Source organism: Alligator sinensis, unplaced genomic scaffold, assembly GCF_000455745.1.
Source record: "Alligator sinensis unplaced genomic scaffold, ASM45574v1 scaffold1051_1, whole genome shotgun sequence".
NCBI classification, from domain to species: domain Eukaryota; kingdom Metazoa; phylum Chordata; order Crocodylia; family Alligatoridae; genus Alligator; species Alligator sinensis.
In genome coordinates this window covers 1,024,924-1,048,091 of record NW_005842473.1, presented here as the reverse complement: position 1 = coordinate 1,048,091, position 23,168 = coordinate 1,024,924, and the positions used below count along the sequence as shown (strand labels likewise).

Here is a 23,168-nt window from a genome sequence, read left to right as displayed (position 1 = left end):
TCATTCAAAACTTTGAATTATTTTCTTCAAACAGGACTAGACTTGGCTGAAGGTACAACTGTACTGCTATTAACATAAAACCTTTATCCTATTGTAGCATGGTAGCACCCTTATCCCATTTCTACACTTAATTAGAAAGCTTTGTGTAGTCTCATTCCTTGCACAACAGCTACTAAAAGAAAAAGGCACCAAAGCGATTTGCAGAATCCATATTCAGCATAAGTACCTTGAGGCAAATGGAAAAAACTGGCGTTCCAATTGCTTTTAGATGAGCCAAAATAAAAAGGTTTCTCTGAGAACATACTGAACTACAGAAGGTTCACTGACTAATCCAGTGTAATCCATAACTTTAAATTCAGAATACCTGACCTTGCTCCTGAGTCCATGTCTGTTTCTCCACTCCCTGCCCCACGCAGAAAAAAGCAAGACACAAGTCTTCTGCCATACTAATGTATTCCATCTTTCAAAAAGAAAGACATGATTTTAATATTACTTAACAATATGTTAAAAAAGTAGCCAGTTAGGCTTCAGTGTTAATACAATTATACACTCTATAACAGATTTGATAGTGTGAGTATTGTTCTTTTTTTAAACTTTCTCATTCTGCAAGTATTCTTACACAAGCTGGCTACAAGTCAGGGGGGAAAAAAAAAATCAAAACACAAATAGCGTAACTTGTACACTCTTTAAACAGTAGATTGTGAAAGAACTGAGGAAATGTTTGTCCCATAAGAGCCTCTTTTCCATGAAATCGTGTCAGAAGAATTCTGGAGCAGATGAAAGCACAACTGACTAGGTCCATTCCTTTGTCAGGAGTCTGAATGACAAAACATAGCTAGATGCAGAAGTGACAGGAGCCACTGCAGATGATGCAAACTAGTATTTTGGCCTCCACCCAAGCCTAGGAAGCAGTTTAAAGTCTTTGAGGCCAAGGCAATCAGAAGGAGCTGGAAAAAAAGCTATTGTTCCAACTCCAACAGCATACAGCTACAATCAAGTAAGTCTCACTCACAGACTACAAGCACACAAGCTAACAAATTCAGGTAGAAAGTGGCAATTTCTCAGTCCGCAAGAATTATCAGGCCAAGGGGTTCAGTGCAGATCCACACAGCACTGGGGACAAGGCAAGGCAGCACTGGCTCAAGACCAGATAAGCTCTCAGCACAGCAGGACAGGTAAGTGGAGTTGTCGTTCATTAATTCCTGCAGGGTTCCCTCCCCAAATTGTATCATTTCAATGTGCAGCAAAGGTGGCTTTTTTCAAGCTAAAATTGGACCAGTTGATGGAAAGTCTCTGCCTTGTCTGTCTGGCAGAGTCCAAGCAGAACCTGAAAAGAAAAAGGAAAACAAGGGATTAAAATGAGACCAACATGCAGTGCAAATGAACAAGTATCTTGTACCCAAATAGCACCTTTCATCCCACAGGAACCAAATACCATACATCAGTTCCTCACCACTTGTTTTTTTCCCACAGTAGAAGTAGCTATACCCAACTATTGTATTTTATGCACTGTGTTAAATGTGGCAATCCATTTAAAATGAGAATAATGTGTTTAAACTGAGACAAAACTGTTATTACCCCAACTGGAATGTGTCAGACACTAACAAAAACAAGAGAATTAGCTCAAAAACCAAGGTAGAACCCTTAATGCACCTGGGATTGGTGCCACTGATGTATGTACCACCTGTATGCAGGACAATTACTTCTTACAGCGTACACCTTTGACTATAGCAATTCTGAAACTGTTCCACAAAACTTTCATTCCTACTGGAAACAATCTAGGGGGGGATGTAACTAGGACAAAGACTACAGTTCATCTGTCTGGATGAAAATTTCAACAGAAGAATTACTGAATTTAACTGGATATTTTGCACATCATAGGGCAACAAACTCACCAGAACCCTCAAGCATATTTGGACCACAGGACTCCCTGTAGGCCACATATGGACCACTCCCTTTTGCAGCAGCAGGTAGGGTTAAAGCAGGTGGGATTAATTAAGTGGGCAGGAGTGGGTGGGGCTCGGCCCCATGCAGAACGCTGCAGGGGCAGCCGCAGACTACACAGCCCAGGTGAGCTCTGCTGCACCCCCCACCCCCTTCTCCATCTCCCTCCCAGGCTCCCGGGACCTAGTGCCCAGGCAGCTCCCCCCACCAACCCCACCCACCATATACAAGAGTAAGACTATTTGGAGTCATTATGCAATCAGCTCTATATATACACTACTCAAAATAAACAAAATCAGGACAAGAAATTTTTTTTAAATAAAATTTAAATGAGTTACAGTAGATGTTTGATTTTTAGTATTGTTTATCTATAATTTGTTAAAATGGTATCTCCTGAAAGATTCTGCATGTGCAGTCCTTAACAGCTCACCAAAACCCATTAAGTGGCTGGGATACAGGATCTTTTGGCCTGAGTTTTGGGATGGCTGTAATACTCAAGCCCTAAAAAGAACTGATGATCAAATGAAATGTGTACTAAAAGTGGTTGCACCACACTACCACCACTTTTTTGAGCAGGCTACATATATTTTACATAAACCTATTTTAGGGCTGTTTTCTAACCACTTTTAAAAAATGTCAGTAGTGCCTTAATGACTTAAAAGTCATTTTTGAAAATGCTGGCCTCCAAAATTGGCTATTAACCACAAGTTAACTCTACTTAACTTTATATAGAAAAAGTCTAATGAGCCACTCAAAACTTGATATAGCACAAATGAAAGATTCTCTTACCAAAACTTGTGGTTACATAAGTGCCTGTATGATGCTCTGTTTCTCAAGTAACTAGCCTCTTATAAAGCTGTACAAGTTTAGCAAGAAAAAATGTTCATTTGATGCATGTTTACACTTTCATAGACATCAGGGCTGGAAGGGACCTCGGAAGATCATCGAGTCCAGCCCCCCGCCCAAAGGGCAGGAAGTCAGCTGGGGTCATAGGATCCCAGCAAGATAAGCATCCAGTTTCATCTTGAAAGTGTTCAATGAAGGCGCCTGAACCACCTCCGGTGGCAGGCTGTTCCAGACCTTGGGGGCTCGGACAGTAAAGAAGTTCTTCCTTATGTCCAGCCTGAAACGATCTTGAAGTAGTTTGTGACCATTCGACCTCGTCATCCCTTGGGGCGCTCTGGTGAACAAACGTTCCCCCAGATGCTGGTGGTCACCCCTGATAAACCTGTAGGTGGCCAACAGATCACCCCTGAGCCTGCGCTTTTTCAGGCTAAAGAGCCCCAGGGCTCTCAGCCTGTCATCGTAGGGTCTGCTTCCCTGACCTCTGATCATGCGCGTGGCTCTTCTCTGGACTCTCTCAAGCTTCTCCACATCCTTTTTGAATTGTGGAGCCCAAAACTGGACACAGTACTCCAGCTGCGGAATCACTAAGGCCGAGTACAAGGGGAGAATGACGTCCCGGGATTTGCTTGAGAAGCATCTATGGATGCAAGCCAGCGTTTTGGTCGCTTTACTAGCCGCCGCATCGCATTGCAGGCTCATGTTCATCTTGTGGTCAATGATGACCCCCAAGTCTCTTTCTTCCATAGTGCTAGCCAACATAGCACTGCCGAGCCTATAAGGATGCTACTTCAATAAGGTAACCTGATTTAACTTTATAAAAGAATGTGCTAAAGAAACTGCTTTAAAGTTTTTGGTGAAATGGACTTTCCAAGTGTTATTTGAACATGAAGGGTAATCACAGTCCTTGGGCAACAAGTGACAACTTTTCAACATATTACACAAAAGATTTCTGAAAAACAAAGAGTCAGGCTACATATGTCCCTAACCAAGATCACAAAGAACCACTACAGAATATTCACATAGAGAGTTCTGACTATGGAGTTTGTGCTATCTCAGATTTTACAAACATGAACTGCCTGTGCTCACATATAGGGAAATTAGGAGAAACAACTACTGTATTTACTCCATTTCAATGTGAGCTCCATCCCCACCCCAGGGAAAAAAGTTCCTTATCTTCGAATCAAGTACAAGGGTGGGGTTGTGTGGCTCAGGCTCCAGTCCCAACCCAGAGTCAGGGCTATAGCTACAGCTGCTGCCTGCCCTCCTCCTCTGCCTCTGCACTCCACAGCCTCTTCTCCCTACCCTCCTCCAACCTTCTCCCTTGCTACACAGCCTCTGCTCCCCCTCCTTGCTCTGCCCTTTACCTTTGCTCCACACTGGCTGGCTCTGTCCATGCTGTAGACTGGGGCTCTAAGCACTGCTTCAGCCCAGCCCACAGCAGCAGTGCGCAGCCCACACGGCTGCTACAGGGGTGGGGCTGGGGTGGAGCCATGCTCTGTGCCCCAGACTAGGACAGGGATGGAGCCTGCCAGGACAGAGCAAGGGGCAGGGGGAGAGGAAGCAGGGAGCAGAGGCTTGGGGGAAGGCAGGAGAGGGAGTAGAAGCAGAGGGGGAAGAGGGGACCTTGAGGCCACAAGGGAAGGGAGTACAAAGTGGGGGGCAGAGATGGCAGGTCCACAGGCACAAGCAGGAGGCAAGCTACTTGACCTCCCTGTACCACCTGCCCCACCCCCTTTTGCAGCAGCAGGTGGGATTAACTAAGAAGGTGACCCTCCAATAATTAGATTCTATACATAGAACATTATAACAAATCTATAAATTTTCCATCTACAGAATTTAATCACTGGGGGCATTGTCCTAAATTCAGGATCATCTTGGATTTAAGTAAATGTGGTAATAACATGACGTTTAAAGAGTACCAAGTGACCTGAATGCAGAAGAGTAAAAAATTAACACAATTATAAACTGCAGTTTGTTTCATTCCTTGGAAATGTGGCAAAAAAATGTGTTTAATCTACATTCATTGTTTTGGATTATAAAATTTACTCTGTTAAAAACTGCCATTGGGGCAAGCCTGTAAGACCTCGCCAAACAACCCACTTTAAAGGACAATACAATGGAATGTAGAACTTCACACCTTAAACATTATTTGTCATATCTGAAATTCTTTCTAAGGACTTCTGTGCCCTTAACCCCAGGGTGTAGTGACAGACAAATGATATAATCCCAGTTTGGCTGAAAGGAAGCTGGGGCTGCAGAGTTTAGATTTTGAGAGAGGAGAAGGGATTCTGGCTCTTGTTTCTGTAATTGGGACTTCAAGACTACCTGTCTATCCCAAAAATCTATAGCTGTGATGCTTATTATAAAAACCAGATAGTTACCAACAGTGACTAACAATTTAATATGCTTGTCTTGCATGGTAAGAGGAATTGCAGATCTTGGCTGCATTCATTAGGCACTACTGCAGGGGTTCATACAGGTTCGCAACACTTACCTTTTAAAATACTCCACTTCCCGCTCTGTCTCATCCATTTCCACACTGTCTAGATCAATATCTTTGGGCAGAAACACATCATCTATAACGGGGAAAGATGAATCAAATTAGTTTTCACTGGCTATTTTGCTGTAGAAAAGCAGCAAACAACTCAGGTCTCACTGAACTGAATGAAATCCTAAAGGACCACTTGCACTTTGGCCAAGTGCAGGTATTTCATACATTAAACTGAAAACCACTCATAATATATCCTGGTTATATCTGTTCACATTTTGAAGGGTTATGCTGGAAGCAAGTCTAAATTAGAAATACGAGTAGCCAGAGTCAAAAGGAATGAGCAGTTCATATTCTTCACGTTCATTACAAAATATTCCGTAAGAATGAACCACACATGAGAGAATTCAATTACACCAGTGGGGTAGAAAACTGAAGAACAAAGTGAACAATAATTGGCTGCCTCAAGTTCGTTAGCCTCATTATCTCCAACACATCAATACACCAAGAAAGTGCTTTGGTCATCACCGTCATTGAATTTACATTTAAAACCATTTCAAGAACTGGCTCATCTGAAATTGTGACTACTGCGCTTTATGGCGAGTGCTGCCAGGCCCACAACAGACTCGCAACCAGACTAGCTAGGCTGAGGATCACATGGATATTCAGTAAGGTTGTGCAAAGCTTTGGGTGCCGATTCAACGTGGAAGAGCTTTGGCCCGATTTGGCAGCTGAATCTCCGAATCTGAAATCGAATCGGGAGGCCAATAAAAAGGTCCAAATTGATTCGAAGCTCTCCGAATCGATTCGGAAAAGATTCGGAGAGCTTCAGAGATTCGGGCAGTCCCCACTTGCCGCCACAGGGAGCTGGACCCAGACCCTGTGCCGGTAAGTAGGGGGCAGGGGGAGGGCTGGAAGAGAAAAGAGAGGGGACCATGGGGGGGACAGGAGCCCCATCAAGCCCCATCCCCTGCTTGCTCTCCCCAACTGCTCTCCCAGCCCCATCAATAGCTGTCCTGTCTGTCCCCAGCTCATGATTCTTTAAAAAAGCCCCGCACTCACCAGCTACTGCAGCAGCTGTCAGGGCTTCTGGAGGCTCATGACAGAGCCCCCCATGCAGCACAGGGCAGTGGGGGGTGGCAGGGATCATCCCCTGCCTGGCAGTAGCCAGCTACTGTAGGAGCTGGGGCTGGGCTATATATCTATAGATATAGGTATTAACTGAACACAATGTTTTTTTGATATATTTACAATTTTAAAGCAACCTGGAAGCCTACCAATTCCTCAATTCCTATAATAATATAAATTCTAAATACCTATAAAATTTTGATATTTGATTTTGGGTTTTTTATGATGGACAAATCAGGGCTCTCCTTGACCCCTTCATTCATAGAACGTAGTCCAGGCTCCTATCTAGCCCTGCTAGTGCCCCTCACCCCCCCACCGACAGCCCCCTGCCTCCCTCAACCCTTCCGGAGGCGCCTCCAGCTGCCAGGGTTACAGGGCCAGGGACCTGGGTCCACAACCCCCTGCAGGAAGTGGCAGCTGCTGAAGCAGAGCAGAGTGCAGAGCCTGGCTCCTCCCCCCTTCCCAACCCCAACCTCTGCCTGTTGCAGGCTCAGGTGGAGGTGGGGCCGGTTTCCTGATGCTGCATGCACTCTCAGGGGGGCAAGGGGACCCATGCCCCCCAGATCTACGCATGGAGCAGGGGCAGGCAGAGGCTGCATGCTGCAGGCTTGGGCTCCCCACCTTGCTGCCTTCCCTTGGGAGCTCCACAGTGCAGCAAATCTGACCCAGCACTGCAGGGAACAGTGGGGGCTGTGCGGATAAGTTGCTTGCCACTGCGAGCTCCGTGCTGCCCTGGCAAGACATCTCCTGCCCATATGGCAGCAGTGAGGGGCACAAACCCATGCCGCCTCCCCCACTGAAGCTGCACGGACAGGGGACGTCTTGCCAGGACAGTGCGGAGCTTGTAGCAGCAAGGAGTTTCCCGGTCCAGCCTGCTGTTCCCTGAAGTGCCGGGTTGTACCTGCTGGGCTGCAGAGGCCTCAGGGGCGGGCAGGAGAGTAGTGACCCTGAGCCTGCAGTGGGCAGCCCACCCTGTGCACAGATCTGGAGGACATGGGTCCCCCCCTGCTCCCCAGGGAGTGTCTGCAGCGTCCAAGAGTTGGCCCCATTCCCTGCCCCCTAGAAGAGCTGCCCACAGTCCCATCCTGCTTTCTGCTGGGGCCCTGCAGCTGCGCACTGCAGCCCTGGGCTCTGGGTCCCAAGCCCCATCCACTGCCCAGCTAGGCAGCAGCCACAGCTGCAGCCCTGCCTAATTGCCTCCTTCCCTCCCTATGGGGGCCTCAATCCCTGCCCCCTCTCTCCGCCCACCCCCACACTGACTTACCTGCAGGAGCTGCTCTCCAGGCTGCCTGGCAGTCATGTGCACGTACATGCACATGGTGCCCCCTGCCTGAGCCAGCCCTCCTTCCACTCCCCCCCAGTCCCGTGCAGGCTGGAACCCTGCTAGCCTTCAGAGAACTCTTTGCAAAACCACAAAGTTCATGGCTTTCTCTGTAAAAAATGAGAAATCCACATTTTCCTCAGGTAAAGAGGGAAATCTGCATTTTTTTCCATTTCCCCATGGGAAACGGAAAACCAGGATCCGTGCTCATAAGTCACGGCAAAGCTTTGTTCAGTTAAGCACCAGTTCCAAAACCCACCACATTTGTTCCTTGTCTTTATACAACCTAATTTAGAATGAGATGCAGCCTAAAATAAGTGTTTGTGAAATATCTGAAGAAGCACTTAAGAGCATGGTAAGTAACATAATTGACAACCAACTAAAATTTTGTTACAATATGACCAAGAACTCTAACTTAGGACTCCTAGCTTCAAAATACTAAACAGACAGCTGAACCTGGAATAAAATCAGACCAGGATATCATTTCCTAAATTGTAATGTTAGGTAAACTTGTAAAATTACATATAATGGCTCTGCACTAATCTAGGGTCTTCAAAAAGTCACTACGGATTAACCGCATCTTTTAAAATTGGGGCCTATGTCCTAACAGGGCATAAGTAGTTCTTGATCTGTAAAACCAAAACAGCAAGAAGCAGCAATGAGAGTCCCCTCTACCTCCCCATCAGCTCCCTAATAATAGATTATATTCCTTCCTTTCCCAGTTCCTGGTCAGTACTTATTAATTCCCATCAAATAAATCTGAATTAAAACATGGAAAATAAGGTGATATGGTCTAAATAAGGGTATCTTCTGCAAGATGGGAAGCATAATATCCACTGGGGTGTGGGCACTAAATGGAAACAGAAGAATTGGAATGGGAAGAGTTTAAGAAATTGAAGATGATTTGATTCAATCCTAGAACAGCACCATGAAAATCAAGCTAGCACTCCTAAAAATTTATATGTATTTTCTGTCTTGGGAGTGAGACTTGAAAAAAATTCTGGCAGGTGTGTCAAAGGCCTCCAATTTTAATTTTGTCTTTATCTGTATAACATAAAAGGGAACTGTATGGACATAATATAAGACTGGAAAGTTAATGTCTCTTTAGGTATAATGACACTTAAGTGCTGCTATAACAGGAACATTTTATGATCAGTGTGAAAGACTGGTGCCCATTTCACATATTCAAGTGTCCATACTGCCAAATTAGCAATAAAACTGATCATTTCAGTAGAGTAGACAAATCTACAGTAATGCTGACAACAACAAGCAACAGACAGGTTGGTCTACTAACAGGACAGGATGGGGAATCTTAAATTGCACCTGCTTGCAGTGTGTCTTTTTTGAGATCAGTATAAGTTATCTGGAAATGTTTAGAAATGCTGGAAGTCCCTTCAGGAAAATAACTATATACTACGTGTGTGATACACACAAACATGCAACACTTTCAACTTCATGATATTACTTGCTCACACTGTTAGAGGGGGAAACAAAAATATCTTTAAACTTGCTTTTTCATCACTTCACTTGAAGCGAACTGATCACTAGAAGGAATGAGTTCACAAAGATCCATGTGTATGCATAAATAACTGGTATCCGAATAGCAAGCTTCCTCAGCATGCAGAACCTGATTTTAGATCTTATATTTCTACTGACTGAAATGTTATCCAAGTAGGCATGAACTCATTTTTATTTATGTTTTTTTTTTTTTTTGGGGGGGGGGGGGGGGGGGGGGGGAAAGAGACCCCCAAAATGGGTTTTGACATCAAAACATTCATCAACTTTACTGCAAGCTTTTGTTTAATTCAAACCTTGAGCAGAAACGTGTTTCCCACCGTTTAACAAGTGCATAAAACATAAGATTTACTTATGCACTTACCAATGGAATTGTTGACTTTGTCCCCTTTTTTCTTCTTGTTTTTCTTGTTCTTGCTTTTTGGCTGAGGAGAATCTGCAAGTATTAGCTTACTGTTCTGCTGCTGCTCACTTGGAGAAGGAGATTCACTCACTACAGGTACTTTCTCTTCCTTTATGTGATTCAGCTGCTTTTTGTTGTTGTTATTATTGTTTATTTTTTTCTCCTCTTTTTTCGGCTCTGTGAGTATTGGGAGTTCTGCTGCTTTCACTTTGGGTTCTATTTGGTTTCTGGTTTTAGGCTGAATCTCTGCTGCTTTGGGGGTTTCAATAGGCTTTTTCACCTGTTCTGCACATGATTTGTTTATCTGCTTTAGCTTTTGTTTGCTATTACCTTCTTTGTGTTGATGCATTATATCAAGCAGAAAAGAGAAGGGCTCATGCTGTTTCACAGTCCCATCCTTCTGGAAAAGCAGCTTTGAGTCTCTGGAGTTTATGGGATTGGAGAGTTCACAGGCCGTTTCAGAAATTGACCTTTGTTCCATATGATTCACACGCCTTGACTGTGAACCAGATGAGGTTTCTACCTTTTCCGATTGCTCAAGCGTGCCATTCTGAATGTCTTCTGGTGTGTTTGGGACAGATTCCTTCACTGCCTGGCAGTTTCGAGTAAGCATGTCCATCTTCTGACAGTCTTTACTTGCTCTCTCTTTTTTCTTTTTCTTTACAGCTCGTAACTGCTGAAGCTCTTGAAGCCTCTGTAACTCCTGTTTCAGTCTCTCCTCCTCCTCTTCCTCCCGTCGTCTCTGCTCTTCAAGTAGTTGATGATGCTCCCTCTCTCTAGCTTCTGCTTCAAGACGAGCCTTTTCTTCCAACTACAAGAAATGAAGCCCATTTAATACATGATGACAAACAGTTTAAGAACTAGGGATTTCAGAAAAGCTTTTAATCTTAAAACTTTACACAAATATTCCAGGAACAAAAGCTACAGGTTGTAATAGGTAAATGCACCTGCAAAGAATGGCACCATAGAAAACAAACAATAAAAGAATGCTTGGAAAATACAAGGAACCCTGTCTGTTTGGAAAATACAGATTTCTGCATTTAAAATATTTAATAAAATTAAAAATTAAAAAAGTTATTTATCTTTTCCTTCTTACTGCTAAATATGCAACATTAGAAAGAGCCAAATCCTTACAAGTATTGTCCAAGAAGATACGGTATATTTTCCATTTCTGGAAAAAAAATCCCTTATGCTACTTTTCTGTATAATTTGTTAACACCAAGATGTGTCATATAGTATTCAATCACATGTTCAGTTGCACATCCTTAATAAATCTGAGCAAGTACAAGTGGCTGAAGAGAACTGAGAGTGAGCAAGCACAAGGTAATGTTAGTCTTTAACAGTTATGTACCTTCAGTAAAGTGAACAGTACCCTTTTTACAGTATTGTTTTAATTAACGTGGAGAAGACAGGTCTCTACTGAATGATTTGAAAAATATATTTGTCTCTGTCTTGGGGCATGGGAGACATTACCGCAGACCTGGCTGCTAAGCTACTGTGTTACCAGTTACCAATCAGTCATGATTCACTCGGGGACCAGCTCAATACACAGTACCTAGCTAATATAGCCAGTTAATTACCATCAATTAACACCTACAAAAGCAGAGACTAAGGAGAGGAATAATCAATACAGACAATCAACTGCCCCAAGGCAGAGACAGTCAGTTGCACAAGCACCCATGTCACGAGTTTTGTCTGTCAGCAGCTAGGGGTGCAGGGCCCCAGAACCCCCCTGCACCAGTCTCCTCGACAGCTGGCAGGCGTTGTGGCCGCAGCAGGGGCCACCATCCCTGCAGCTTTCACCCTGCTGCACCTTAACACACACAAGGTCGCCCATGTCACAAGTTTTGCATGTCTGCAGCTTGAGGTGCAGCTCCCCACAAACCCCTCACCAATCTTCTTGAAACTTGGCAGGCTTTTTGACTTCACCAGGAGCTACCACCCCTGCAGTTTTGACCCCCCTGTGACATGAGTTTTGCTTTCAAGAATTTGGGGTACAGTTCCCCTCAAACCCCTGCACCAATCTTCTTGAAACTTGGCAGACTTCATGCTCTCAGTAGGGGCTACCACCCTGCAAGTTTCATCCAAATCAAACAAAAAACAACAAAGTTATAGATATTTCATTGATTCCTCATTATACCCTATGGCCGGATCTCGAAGGTGGCTCCAAAGCTTCAGAGCCGCTTCAGCTGGATTGAACCAGAAACCCGGTCCAGAGCTCCAGATCGGATCCCTGGCATCTGAAGCGGCCGGATCCGAAGCCAGATCGAATCATTGCCAACTTGCACAGGCCTACTTCCCTACAACTGCTGCCTTCATGAAGAATGTGAGTTTTTTTGACATCCTCTAATTAGTAATGTCATGTAACTGCTCTGGAGTGCATTAGGGGTCCTGAAGTTTTACATGTAGAAAGCTCTTCCTCAAATCGCATATAATTTCCATATTAGTAAACTAACTAATAAAACATGTCCAACAGATGTATTAGTGAATCCTTCCTTCTTTGGAATAAAAAAGGAAAAAAAGAAAAGGCAGACAGCTGAAAATAGCACCAAGATTATAACCAGGCATGCTGTACATGTCCACTATAAACTACGCGAGTGTCAACTGAAGTTGGTGCTACATAGTCTTGAATGGTAGAAACACATTATATATTCATAAGTTATACAGTTTATGACAAACGGGTCTATTTCTTACCTTCCTTTGCTTATGTCTTGCTCGCTTGGCTGCCCGAGAGCTGCTTACTGGTTTGGTCTCAGAGCTATTTATAAATTGGAGTAAATCTTCCACCTTTCGATGATCAACTACACTCTCCCTTTCAGAAATCTGGTCCGATTTCTTAGGCTGTTCCTCTTTCCTTTTCGTCAGACGTAATCGAAGTTTTTCCCTCATTTCTGCATAATTTCTACTGGTTGGTGCAGCTGGTGGCTAAGGGATGAAAGACAAAGATAGTCACCTGGTGCAAATTTACAAATCATGGCATGACTTACAATTCTGTGGTATGAAATTTCAAATAGAGCCTATATAGGTTACAGCATAATATCAGAATCCAATGCCAGTTATGCTGCATGTGTAATTTGCTCAATAGGTAATAATACTGAGACAACAGAATTTGGACTGGCTAAAATTAAAAAAGAAACTTTCTAATATGCTGCCCATGAAAGGGCATGCACTTCAAGTCTCACTAGCTTCACTTTGAACCAAACACTAAAGACTAAAGAAAAGAAGATAAAGGCAAAATGATCAGTTAATACACTTTAAAAACTTAGCTAACTCTATAAAAATGCCTCAAACTGGTCAAAATTGCTGTTTCAATAAATCCTACCTTTAACTGAAAATTAAATTCCTGATGTAAAAAAAGTTTGCTCATTTGTAACATAAGATTTAGTAAATTTAAAAAATTAAGCTCTTTGTTTGCAATAGGCAAAGTCAGCTCAAAAACAGGCATTCTGTAGTTAAAAATGAATCATTTAACATTTCAGAACCAGTTACTATACAATAAGTTCCAAATGAAGAAGTTTTAGGGTCAAGAAGCAACTTGACAATTTTTTTGTTGAGACTATTCTAGAAGCATTCCTTTCTAAATATTCCTTTGCTCAACTCTAGCACATTGCTTATAGCTAAGCCACTGAGTAACTTTATGCTTTTTATAAGGTATGAAGAGTCTGGAGGGAATACTCTGCTACAATATAAGCATAATATCATGCTTGGTTGTATAAGTTAAGCACTTATACAACCAAATGTCTTCTCTCCACTACCACCCTTTTATTCAACTGGTTGTTCCATTAAAATTACCTCCACTTGAACAGCTGCTTTACAGGTTTAAGATGTAACAGTTCAGTTTTCCAGTTCAATACTACTATTTTTCACTCCCATTTCTAACCTCTGTAGGATCCTCCCCTTATTTCTCTGTCCTTTAATACAGGGGTCAGCAGCATATGCCTTGCAGAGCTGCAAGGTTTTGTGCCTGTGCTTGTGCTGGGGCTGAGAAATGAGGAGCTGGGACAGGGAGCCAGAAGCTGTGCCCATAAGGCTGCTGCTTCTCTTTACCTTCTCCCCCTCCCCCAAGCCTGTGGTGTGAATGTGGCTTTTAGCTAGAGGGGAGCTGGTCAGGGCCGGGGAGCTAGAAGATGTGCCCAGGGTGCTGCCACTTCTCTCCTCCTGTACCCCATTCCCAGCACCCCAAGACTGCAGAGAGATCACAGCTTCCAGCCAGAGTGGAGCTATGCCAGGACCAAGGAGAAGTGGCAGCAGCACAGAAACAGCTTCCAGTTCCCCTCGCACTCCCACTGCAAGCAGGGAGCAAGGGGCTGGGAGAAGCAGCAGTGGTGCCAATGTAGCTCTCATTTGCATGGCTCAGAGGAGAGCAGCGAAAAAAACCCCAACCAACCAAAAAAACAAACAAACAAAAAACAAACTGTGCAACTTACTCCTCCATGGCCGAAGAACTCGCAGTAGCAACAGTCACAGTATTTTCCTTCTTTCTGATTTGTTGATGTTGAGGTACTGGAGCTATGTTCTGAACAGCTATCTTCATCTTGGCTCTCCTCTCCATCATACTGTTGATGATCATATGTGTTACTGTTATCACAGCGATGGCCCTCACAGTCTGGGTCACTGTATTAAAGCAAACAAACAAAAACAAGATTTTGTTTATATATTCTGAAAACATCTGAGCGCGTTATATAGAGATAGATATATTTGCATATGCATCAGGAACAGTGGTTCTTGAAGCTTATAACTAATAAAAATACTGCTGTCTAGCTATGATCACAGGAGAATCAGTCTGAAACTGGTCCATTGATTCCTGGTGGTAGAGCTGTACTGCTATCTAGAGCAGCCACAGGCGGCAGGTAGTGGAATGACCTTCAGGGAAGGTAGGCCGCAAAATAAGCGGGGGGAACTGACAAATAAGCAGTCGTAGACCAAGCAGCAGCACCACCACTATGTTGTGGGGACAGCAGATGGCAATGTTTTCCCTCCTGAAAAGCCACATATATCCGCTAACGGTGCTGTAACATGGGGAGTAGGTTGCCACTATTAACCTGCCCAGCCCCCAGCCATAGGTCTACAAGTCCTCAATGGTGGAGCAGGCAGATGTTAAAATCTCAATGGCTGCGAAGATGGACAAAGGCTGCAGTGTAACAAGATCTCCAAATGAGTTGGTCTCCTTGCCACTGGATCAAGGTCCTATTCTGTTAAGAACTATGTGCAGCAGATTCTCCACAATAAAAGAAGTCATACAGAGGCATCTTCCATGAAAACAGCTTTAGCACGTTTTTCAAGTCCTTCGGTGACCAGCTAGTGATGCAATATCAGGATTGCGAGGCATGGACCTCTGAGCCACGAACTGGCACAGAAGAGGCCGTTTCAAGAGGGTTGTCTATGACTTTGTCCTGCTCCCTGTATGAGGCAGGAGTGCAATTAGGCAGCTGTAACTGAAATTGAGCAGCCTTCTAGGATCCTCTCTGCTCACCCCATGTGGGGAGTGGGATAGAAAAGGGGCCCTAAACTTACCGGGCACTTTTACATATGCTCCAATTAGAACATGTCAGAGCAGACTTGATTAACTGAGACTGCTGGAGCATTGTAATTAGAAAGCTCCAGTGTGTCTCATGTATTCAGCATCGCCACATTTCAAAGTGGCAGCGGGGGTGCTTTAATTAAAGCTTGTCAAACAAGCTTTAGTTAAAGCACCCCTGCCGCCATTTTGAAGCGTGGAGATGTGGAATACACTGGATACTGCAGGCATTTTAATCAGAGTGGCTCCTGAGAGCCACTTCAATTAAAATGTCCCCTGCTCTGCCCCGGAGCACGTGTACAGACGTCCAGTCTCCCTCCCTACTTGTTTCCTGACTGGATCCAGTGGAATCACTTTACTGTGGTCAAAAAAAAAAAAAAAAAAAAAAAAAATCAATGAAGACACACAATCAACTTTGGGACCTGGAACATCAGAACCATCATGGTCAATTAGTCATCTTCAGACTCACAGATAAGGCAACTGTGGAAGACAATTATCCTTGACTGCAATGCATTGCTAATGACTGCCACTGATTCCTGGTGGTTTACAGAGAACTGGATGATCATACACAGCTTGGCCTCTTCTTGGTTTTCCCTTTCTTCAACAGGTGTCCAAACTCTACTTTAGTCAAGAGCCTCCAAGCCAGTTGAAAATAAAAAGCCACCAGTGGTCCATCCAGTCCATTGTATTCAGAAGAATAAGCAGGAAGCTGTATAGTAGACTGTTAGACCTGTCTGTCCTGAGAAAACTTTCTTTCTTCACTAGACAAGAGTTTTTGGTCCTTAAATATTTGAAAATAACACTGATCATTGTAATTCTGCAGCATCCTGTAATCTACCATGTCCAATCCTCCTTGAAACCTGCTAAGCTTTTAGGTTTTTTTTTTTTTCCATTCCCATTCAATTAGTATTATGGAATTCAATTGCAATAATATCTAGTAAAAGTATTTCTTTTGGTCATTAATTTCCCCTTGTCTTTGTACTAGAGGGAAGATGAAATGGAGGCATAATCTATTCTCTAGATATATTTATCAGGATACTTTTATATTTAATCTCCTTTTGAAGATAAAAACTGATTCTAATCTTCCCAGTGTTCATCTGAAATTGTTTCCTATGCCTCTATTCATGCTTGCCACCCATCTCAGAATCCCTTCCATCTCATTTTTAAACTGAGTGACCAGAGCTGACTGCAGTTTTCATCAGAAGACAGACCACTTATTCATATCCTGTCACGATATTTTTTTCTGAATTCTTCTCCACTTCATTCATTATATATCCTAACATTTTTTGTAGGATGTTAGCACCTAGAGATGCTAACAAAAATGTGGGTTCTATTGCACTAGGTGCCCTGTATCAGAATAAATCTCTCCCCTTTGTAAAGCTTCAATAATTTTTTGGGCCTAAATAGCAACAAATTGTTTTGTGTTATCAGAAATATAAATCTAACCAGATGTTATACAGTTAAATCTCTTTGAAACCAACTCAAGTGTCAGCTTAATTCGTATTTTCTCCATTGACAGGTATTGCTGTAGGCCTTCTTCAGTCTACTCCATAGCAACCACAACACAGTGCTACGGGTCAGAGCACTCCGAGGATTCAACTGGCACTGTTCAAACGCTCGGATAATGCAGTGACACTGATTTAACAATCTTCCCTAACATCTTACACTCGCATAGCGCTATTTGTTTGAACCGTTGTAAGATCTTTACAAACTTGAAAGATTACAAGCTCTATAGGACTGAATCCATAGTCCAAATGAGGAACTGATACTTTAGGTAGTTTAAAATGTCATGCTTAAAAAAATCTGTTTAAATACGGTACCTTGCTGAAGGAGCATACTGTCTATCTGGTTACCAAGCAAAGTTGGATTATTTTAAGATTACACTGATTTTTACTGATCTTTAATGCTTTTTGTGTTTCATGGCTATGCTAAACGAGACGAAGCCTATTCTGGTATATGCATCATCCGAAGAATTTGCACTTGGGTCCAAACTGCTTTGCTATTGGGGAAAGATGGATCAACTAGAATAGCAGTTCCCAAACTCTGACAGATTGTACACCAGCAATTTAAAATGATACAACCTTAAGTACCACAAGCAAATTTTTCAGTTCAACCTAAAGTACCACCAGAGAATTTTTGTCATATAAAGCAATTATAATAAATCTGTTAATGTGTACCACTGACAGGTTGTATGCATATCACTGGTGGTACCTGTACCACAGATTGGGAACCGGTGAACTGGAAGGAACAATTTGTTTTCCCCAATCCAGATAACATTTTTGGCACAGACAGCATTTAAAAAAAACCCAAAAAACCCAAACACCATTTAAAAACTGAGCAGGTTAAACCCTGGTGCTACACAAGAGCATGGAACGCTATGTGTTTCATCACCATGGCCATAGCTGTGTGCGCAAGGTCACAACTGAGGTGACTTAGGTAAAGTCCCACAGCCACACCAGGGGCATACCAAAGCATAGAACACAACACTGTTCGTATTTAACTAGTGGACAAGACTCACTCTCTGTGTGATGGTTTATGATGTGATGTGACAAATGTGGTTTTTATTTCGACTTTGTTACTGTTTTAATATAAAAATAAGAATAACCAAAGTCCACTCACCTGCACACACTTGGTGGAGCACTTACAGAACTGTCTGTGGTTGAAGTAGGGGGTGCAACGGTGGTGGGGCAAAGACCTGAATGGGGATCCACAAATCCAGGGGCTGTTGCAGCAGTTTTGGGGAAAGATGGAGCAGCAAGATTTGGAAGATGTGGTGTAGAAGCCGGAGACAATGCAGCAGGAGAAAGTGAAGGAAGTGATGCTAAACTAGTAGGGCTATTCCGTGGCGCTACAGGTGCAGAATGTCTATGGTCCTCTTTATTGATATTATGGAACACTTCACCTAGATGTGAAAAACAAGGAAAAATTTACGAGCTTTTTCAAAGGAAATGGATCAACATTACCACTTAACTACCCAACCAACCATTCCAACTGCAGTACCTGCCATCCTGACTTCTATTCTTTTTAAGAACCAGATAAGTGATCCTTTTCACTATAGCTATATTTCGGTCAGAAATCAAAAGAGGGGGGAAAAAAAACCAAACCTTTAAACAGACTTCAATAGGTTAAGTAGCTCCTCTTTTTACATTGACACTTTGGTAACATAAACATTAATCTTAAAATCAATTATAAATACCTTTTTGGATAAGAATACAGAAAATTTTAAGTTGTAATCAAAAGAAGCTGTTTTACCATTTACATAGCATAAGTGATAATAAAACCTTTATGTCTTTGCAATTAAATTAAGCAACAACATCTGGTAATCTTATAGAAATAGCAATCCTTACTTATTGATGAAGGTCGCTTGGATGATACTTTAAACTGGTTGCTGCTTGACTGCACTGTAGTGGCTGTGCAGGAGACAGAAGAAGTGGCAGAAGAGGTTGCCATGACAACTTTATTAGCTTCCATAAAGGCATCCTGGAAATTGTACAGACATTTCTTCTTTGCAGCAATTTTTTTCTCTTTGCTATCAGTAACTGCTGTTGCTTCATTGCTAGATGTGGTAGGAAGTGCTTCAGGTCTTATTTCTGAGAGTGCTGGTGCTAATATATCACTCCCTTCAATTGAAACACACAGTAATTAAGACTCCTAGAATTACCAGAATTGTGTTTTATGGCACTTTGAGTTAAACATGTAGTAATGTGCTGAATCCTGACATGCTACATCTAAAGGTGTGTTGCTAATGTTGACCCAGTAAGACTACTGAAGTAAGTGTATTTTCAGTGAATGCAGCCATAAATTTAAATTCTCAGGCAAGATTATCATATAAACCAAAAGTTTGGTTCTTCATTCTTACAATTTGAAGAATGTTTTAAATATTAGTAATGGTAACAAGTGACAAAGTGGCGTAACACCCCACATTTCCATATATTTCTGTATGTCCTTTTCAAATGAATTTAGGCTTTCTGAAAAGTGTCAGTTTAAGCAGCTCATGTTTTACACCCAGGCTAGTCACTTAACAGTTACAGCACAGGCAGTGGCAGTACACCACCTCCATCATGGAGGGAAGATAAATTAATGCTTACTGAATGATTAGGTACTCCCAGTGCCACCTTGGGTGCTGGTTTGTGATATACACTTCTATCCAATAATAAATGAACTGATATTGCTGGCTCTTTTGAGATACGCCAGATACACATGCAATACTGTGGCTGTCCCAATACTATGGACTATAGCCAATGGACTATTCTGCTAATTTTTTTTTTTTGTAATGCTACTACTGTAGCAGGATACTAATTAGCTACAAAGGAGACTTAAAACAGCCTGGGTAAAAAAAACAAACAAAAAAACAAAAAAACCCCCCCCACACTTTAATTGACGGTCCTCTTTCAATATGAAATATTTGTTATGACAGGAGTAGTAAGATGCACAAATTACTCCTATTCTACTTGCTTCAAAAATATTTTATAGGTTTCCAACACGTTGCTGTAAACTGGCACGGATTGTACAACACCATCAGGCTTGCTGGTTTAATGAAGCAAGATTTACTGAACCTTTGGCACAGGATCTACCATACACATGCAAGTCTGAATAAGCCTTTACCCTCAGATTTCTGACTCCTGACAGGCGTGGGGGGAAAATGCATTTTACTGGAAGCAGCAGTGTGTTAGTTTGTTCCAGCTCTGCAGCATTTGTATATACTGGGCACTTCAGTGGGACCTTTTGATTCAGTCAGCTATTAGATAAAAGTGCCAAAAAAGCCCCACTAAAGCACCTGATTTATACAGATGTTATGTGAGCTGGGTCCAACTCGCACAATGCCTCTTCTGGATGTGCACTGGGCTCAGCATGAGGGTACAGAGTTTAAAGTAAAGCTCTGGGTGTATTTGTTTTTTAACATCTGTAAGCTGCCTGTCAACAGGCAATTGATATGTTCTTCTCATCTATGAAAAGTGAAATTAAATTATTCGAGGGTCTAAATAATGTAACACAACAAAACATTCTTTAGTATGTGCTTTATTTTTTGCACAAGTGTTGTCCAGTCAGCTCTCCCGGTTTTGGGCCACCACAGCTACAAGAGGAAGGAACTTGTGGTAGATATTGTGGTATTATTCTAGCCACACACCTACAATTTTTAAGAAACAAGAATAAGGTCCTGGTAGAAGGAAACGTAGGAGTTTTATCTGGTCTCCCTACCTTATGAGAGTCACCAAATCCGCACATCTTTTTGCAACTACACAATTCTGAAAATGCAAACCTCTGTCTAAATATCAGAGCCAAGAGGCAGCAGTTTCTTTCTGTTAGTGCCCTTATCATGATACTGAACAGCTTTTATTTTCATGTTTTCAGCCACTGTAATAACACAGATGGGAAATTATTAAAGCAAATCTTTGCCAGAGCCACTCACAAAAGCGACAATGAAATGCATCATTGACAAACTGCCATGTTCAGTTTTATAATGTAGTTTTCTTAGCATTCAGTGTGAAGTTATAACAAACCCTCACCAGGAAGTGTGTCAGGCAAAAAAGTAGCAGGATTCCAGTTCTTGTCACTCATCATTTCTTGTTCCCAAAGACTTAGAAATTTAGAGCTATTCCAGTCTGGAGTGCTCCCAAAGCAGCTGGGATAAATATGATCTTGGAGTGATGCATTGAATACTTGATGCTTGTTTGTATGGTTCTGAACCGGTGCTGGTGGTAATGCCTACAAAATTATAAGAGTATTTTCTAATTAATATTCTGTTTGCTTCTACAGTCACTCCAACAGCAAAACTCCACTCATTATGAAGTGTTCTGATCATGAAAGGCATTCTGGAAAACTAAAGTAACAATAATCATATCCCAAAGAGATAACTAGACTAGGTTTATTTCTATTTATATATGGATAATGTGGATATATTTCTTTTCTGCATGTATGTCTGTTAACAAAATCACCCGTGTTATACATGTATAAACAAATGTATACTAGCTTTTTATAGCCTTTAAAGAAAAAACAGTTTACTGAAGAATTTAGAAAGAAAAATCTCCTTTACGAAAAAGCCGTGCTCATGTTGCAGTTCTGCAAGTCTTCGTTTTTTGTTAAGAATTATATATGCATAAGCACAAACCTAAAGGAGTCTGACTGCCTATGGTTTCTCAGACAACAATCCTTTATGACAAACCTCGAAGCATGGAGGGGGAAGTGGCGCTTTCTTGGGACCACAGCGGCTTTGTCTGGTCTCGGGCATTCCCCGATGCTAGCTCAGGTTTGGACTTTTAGAACAAGGATATGGTGGGGGGGGGTAGAGGGTCCAGACTCCAACCCATTCCCAGACCCTGATTTTTGGTCCTTCACCCTCCCTGGCCCGGATTCAAGGAGGTCTTGCTGGGGAGAACTAAGGCTAAAAACAGGAAGTTCAATTCCTACCAGGGCAATGCCTTTTATCCTGGGATCCTACAGACAGACAAGCCTATTTTCCCATGTTAAGTTCCTGTGAAGCATCTGAATTAATACTTTGCCCTAGGACAATAGTGGCTAATTGCCATTCAAGCTGCATATGTAAATGACTGTTCCCCTCCCCCACCTGCCCTTTTGATGCAAGTCGCATCTCAGGACAAATCAGCCTACAGTCTCTTCTTAGCCCAAAGGCATTTACTAGGGCAAAGGCAGGCCAACCAGAGATTCTCTGGTCCCTTCCAAAGGAGCAGGTAATCCCTCTATCTCTGATGAAGCATACGCAGTCCAGAGCATCCCCAAGGATCGCTCTGCTGTTCTCTTTTCCAATCTCTCCAGCCCTAAGTCCCAAAACTGCTCAGCTGGTCTTTCCCCACCCACCTCTCTCTCTCTCTCTCTCTCCAGACTGTCTTTTCCAAGGACTGACCCCCTGCTTGTTCATACTCCCCCCTCCATTGTTATGTTCATCTCCCTCTTTATTTGATCCCTCCACAGCATATCCTCCAAAGGATGAGTACCACATCCAGCCGAGCCATCAGCTGCTCAAGTTCTACTGATGCTGGAGATTCCCCTCGTCTTGTTCTGCACTGTAGGCTGACAAAGGGCTACATATTAGGTGCAGCCTATAGGTGATATTAAAAATGGAACAAAAGCTAGAGCCACTAACATGTCCATTACCACATTAGAATCTGTGCACCACAAACTCATGATTTCTCTCACACCAGCTATTACTCATCATGTTTCTTCCCCAAACAGATGCGTAACAGAAAAAGTTATAAACACCCAGATCCATAACTTTGTTTAAAATTCCCACTGATTTCAATGGGAGTTAAGGTGTTCATGTAATTTTGTGGACCTGGCCCTTAGTGACTTGTCCAAGCTCACAAAAGTTACATCAAAATTGAGAAATGAACTCAAATCTTACCCACAGAACTTACTCCGCTTTAAGCAAAAAGTGATTTTTTTTTTTTTTTGCATAATAACATGTTAATTTAATTTCTCCAAATACAATCAAGTCTACGCATTTTTTAACCTGTATTTGGAAATACCATACTCACCCCTCAATCTTAACAGGATTTCTGGCCACTTTACAATATAAGTATAAAGTCTCCATAGCAATTTTCAAAGTTTAACCCACACTTCTTTCTCCACTAACTTGTTTCTTTGCTTTCTCCAATGAGTAGTGTAACTTTCTTCATTCTCTGCTGTTTTTAGTCACTTCATGCCTGAATCTATTCAGCTCCTTTACTAATTCAAACCCATTACAAACCCCTTCTTTTACCTATTTCTCAAACTACAAACACAATTTATCCTATTCAGAGTACCCTCGTTTTCCCACCAATTTACTACCTACTCATTAGGGTGTGCCTCATACAACTTTCTTCACTCCTTAGCCCAGGGGTGGGCAAAATGTGGCCCGGGAAGCGGATGCGGCCCTCCAGGCCATTCTATCCAGCCCGCGGGGCCCCTAAAAAAACTTAGAAAATTTATATTTATCTGCCTCTGGCTGCCTATCGTGCAGCCCTCGATGGCTTGCCGAAACTCAATAAGCGGCCCTCCGCCCAAAATA

At 42.5% G+C, this 23,168-nt stretch overlaps 1 protein-coding gene across 3 annotated transcripts in view; it reads right to left on the bottom strand.

Annotated features, from left to right (window-relative positions):
- Positions 1 to 395: 395 nt before the first annotated feature.
- Positions 396 to 23,168, bottom strand: part of FAM193A (family with sequence similarity 193 member A) — a 101,993-nt gene continuing 79,220 nt past the window's right edge. Inside the window, exons 15-22 of one of the 3 annotated variants that reach the window (XM_006030899.3) lie at positions 20,671 to 20,869; positions 18,511 to 18,783; positions 17,783 to 18,065; positions 14,073 to 14,259; positions 12,340 to 12,570; positions 9,607 to 10,456; positions 5,285 to 5,366; positions 396 to 1,327 (exon numbers count right to left, since the gene is read on the bottom strand). In XM_006030899.3, coding sequence (XP_006030961.2) covers positions 1,234 to 1,327; positions 5,285 to 5,366; positions 9,607 to 10,456; positions 12,340 to 12,570; positions 14,073 to 14,259; positions 17,783 to 18,065; positions 18,511 to 18,783; positions 20,671 to 20,869 — 2,199 coding nt within the window. In that variant the 3' untranslated portion in view covers positions 396 to 1,233. The remainder of the gene's footprint in view (positions 1,328 to 5,284; positions 5,367 to 9,606; positions 10,457 to 12,339; positions 12,571 to 14,072; positions 14,260 to 17,782; positions 18,066 to 18,510; positions 18,784 to 20,670; positions 20,870 to 23,168) is intronic. The other 2 variants (XM_006030900.3, XM_025212580.1) reach the window with 2 other exon arrangements.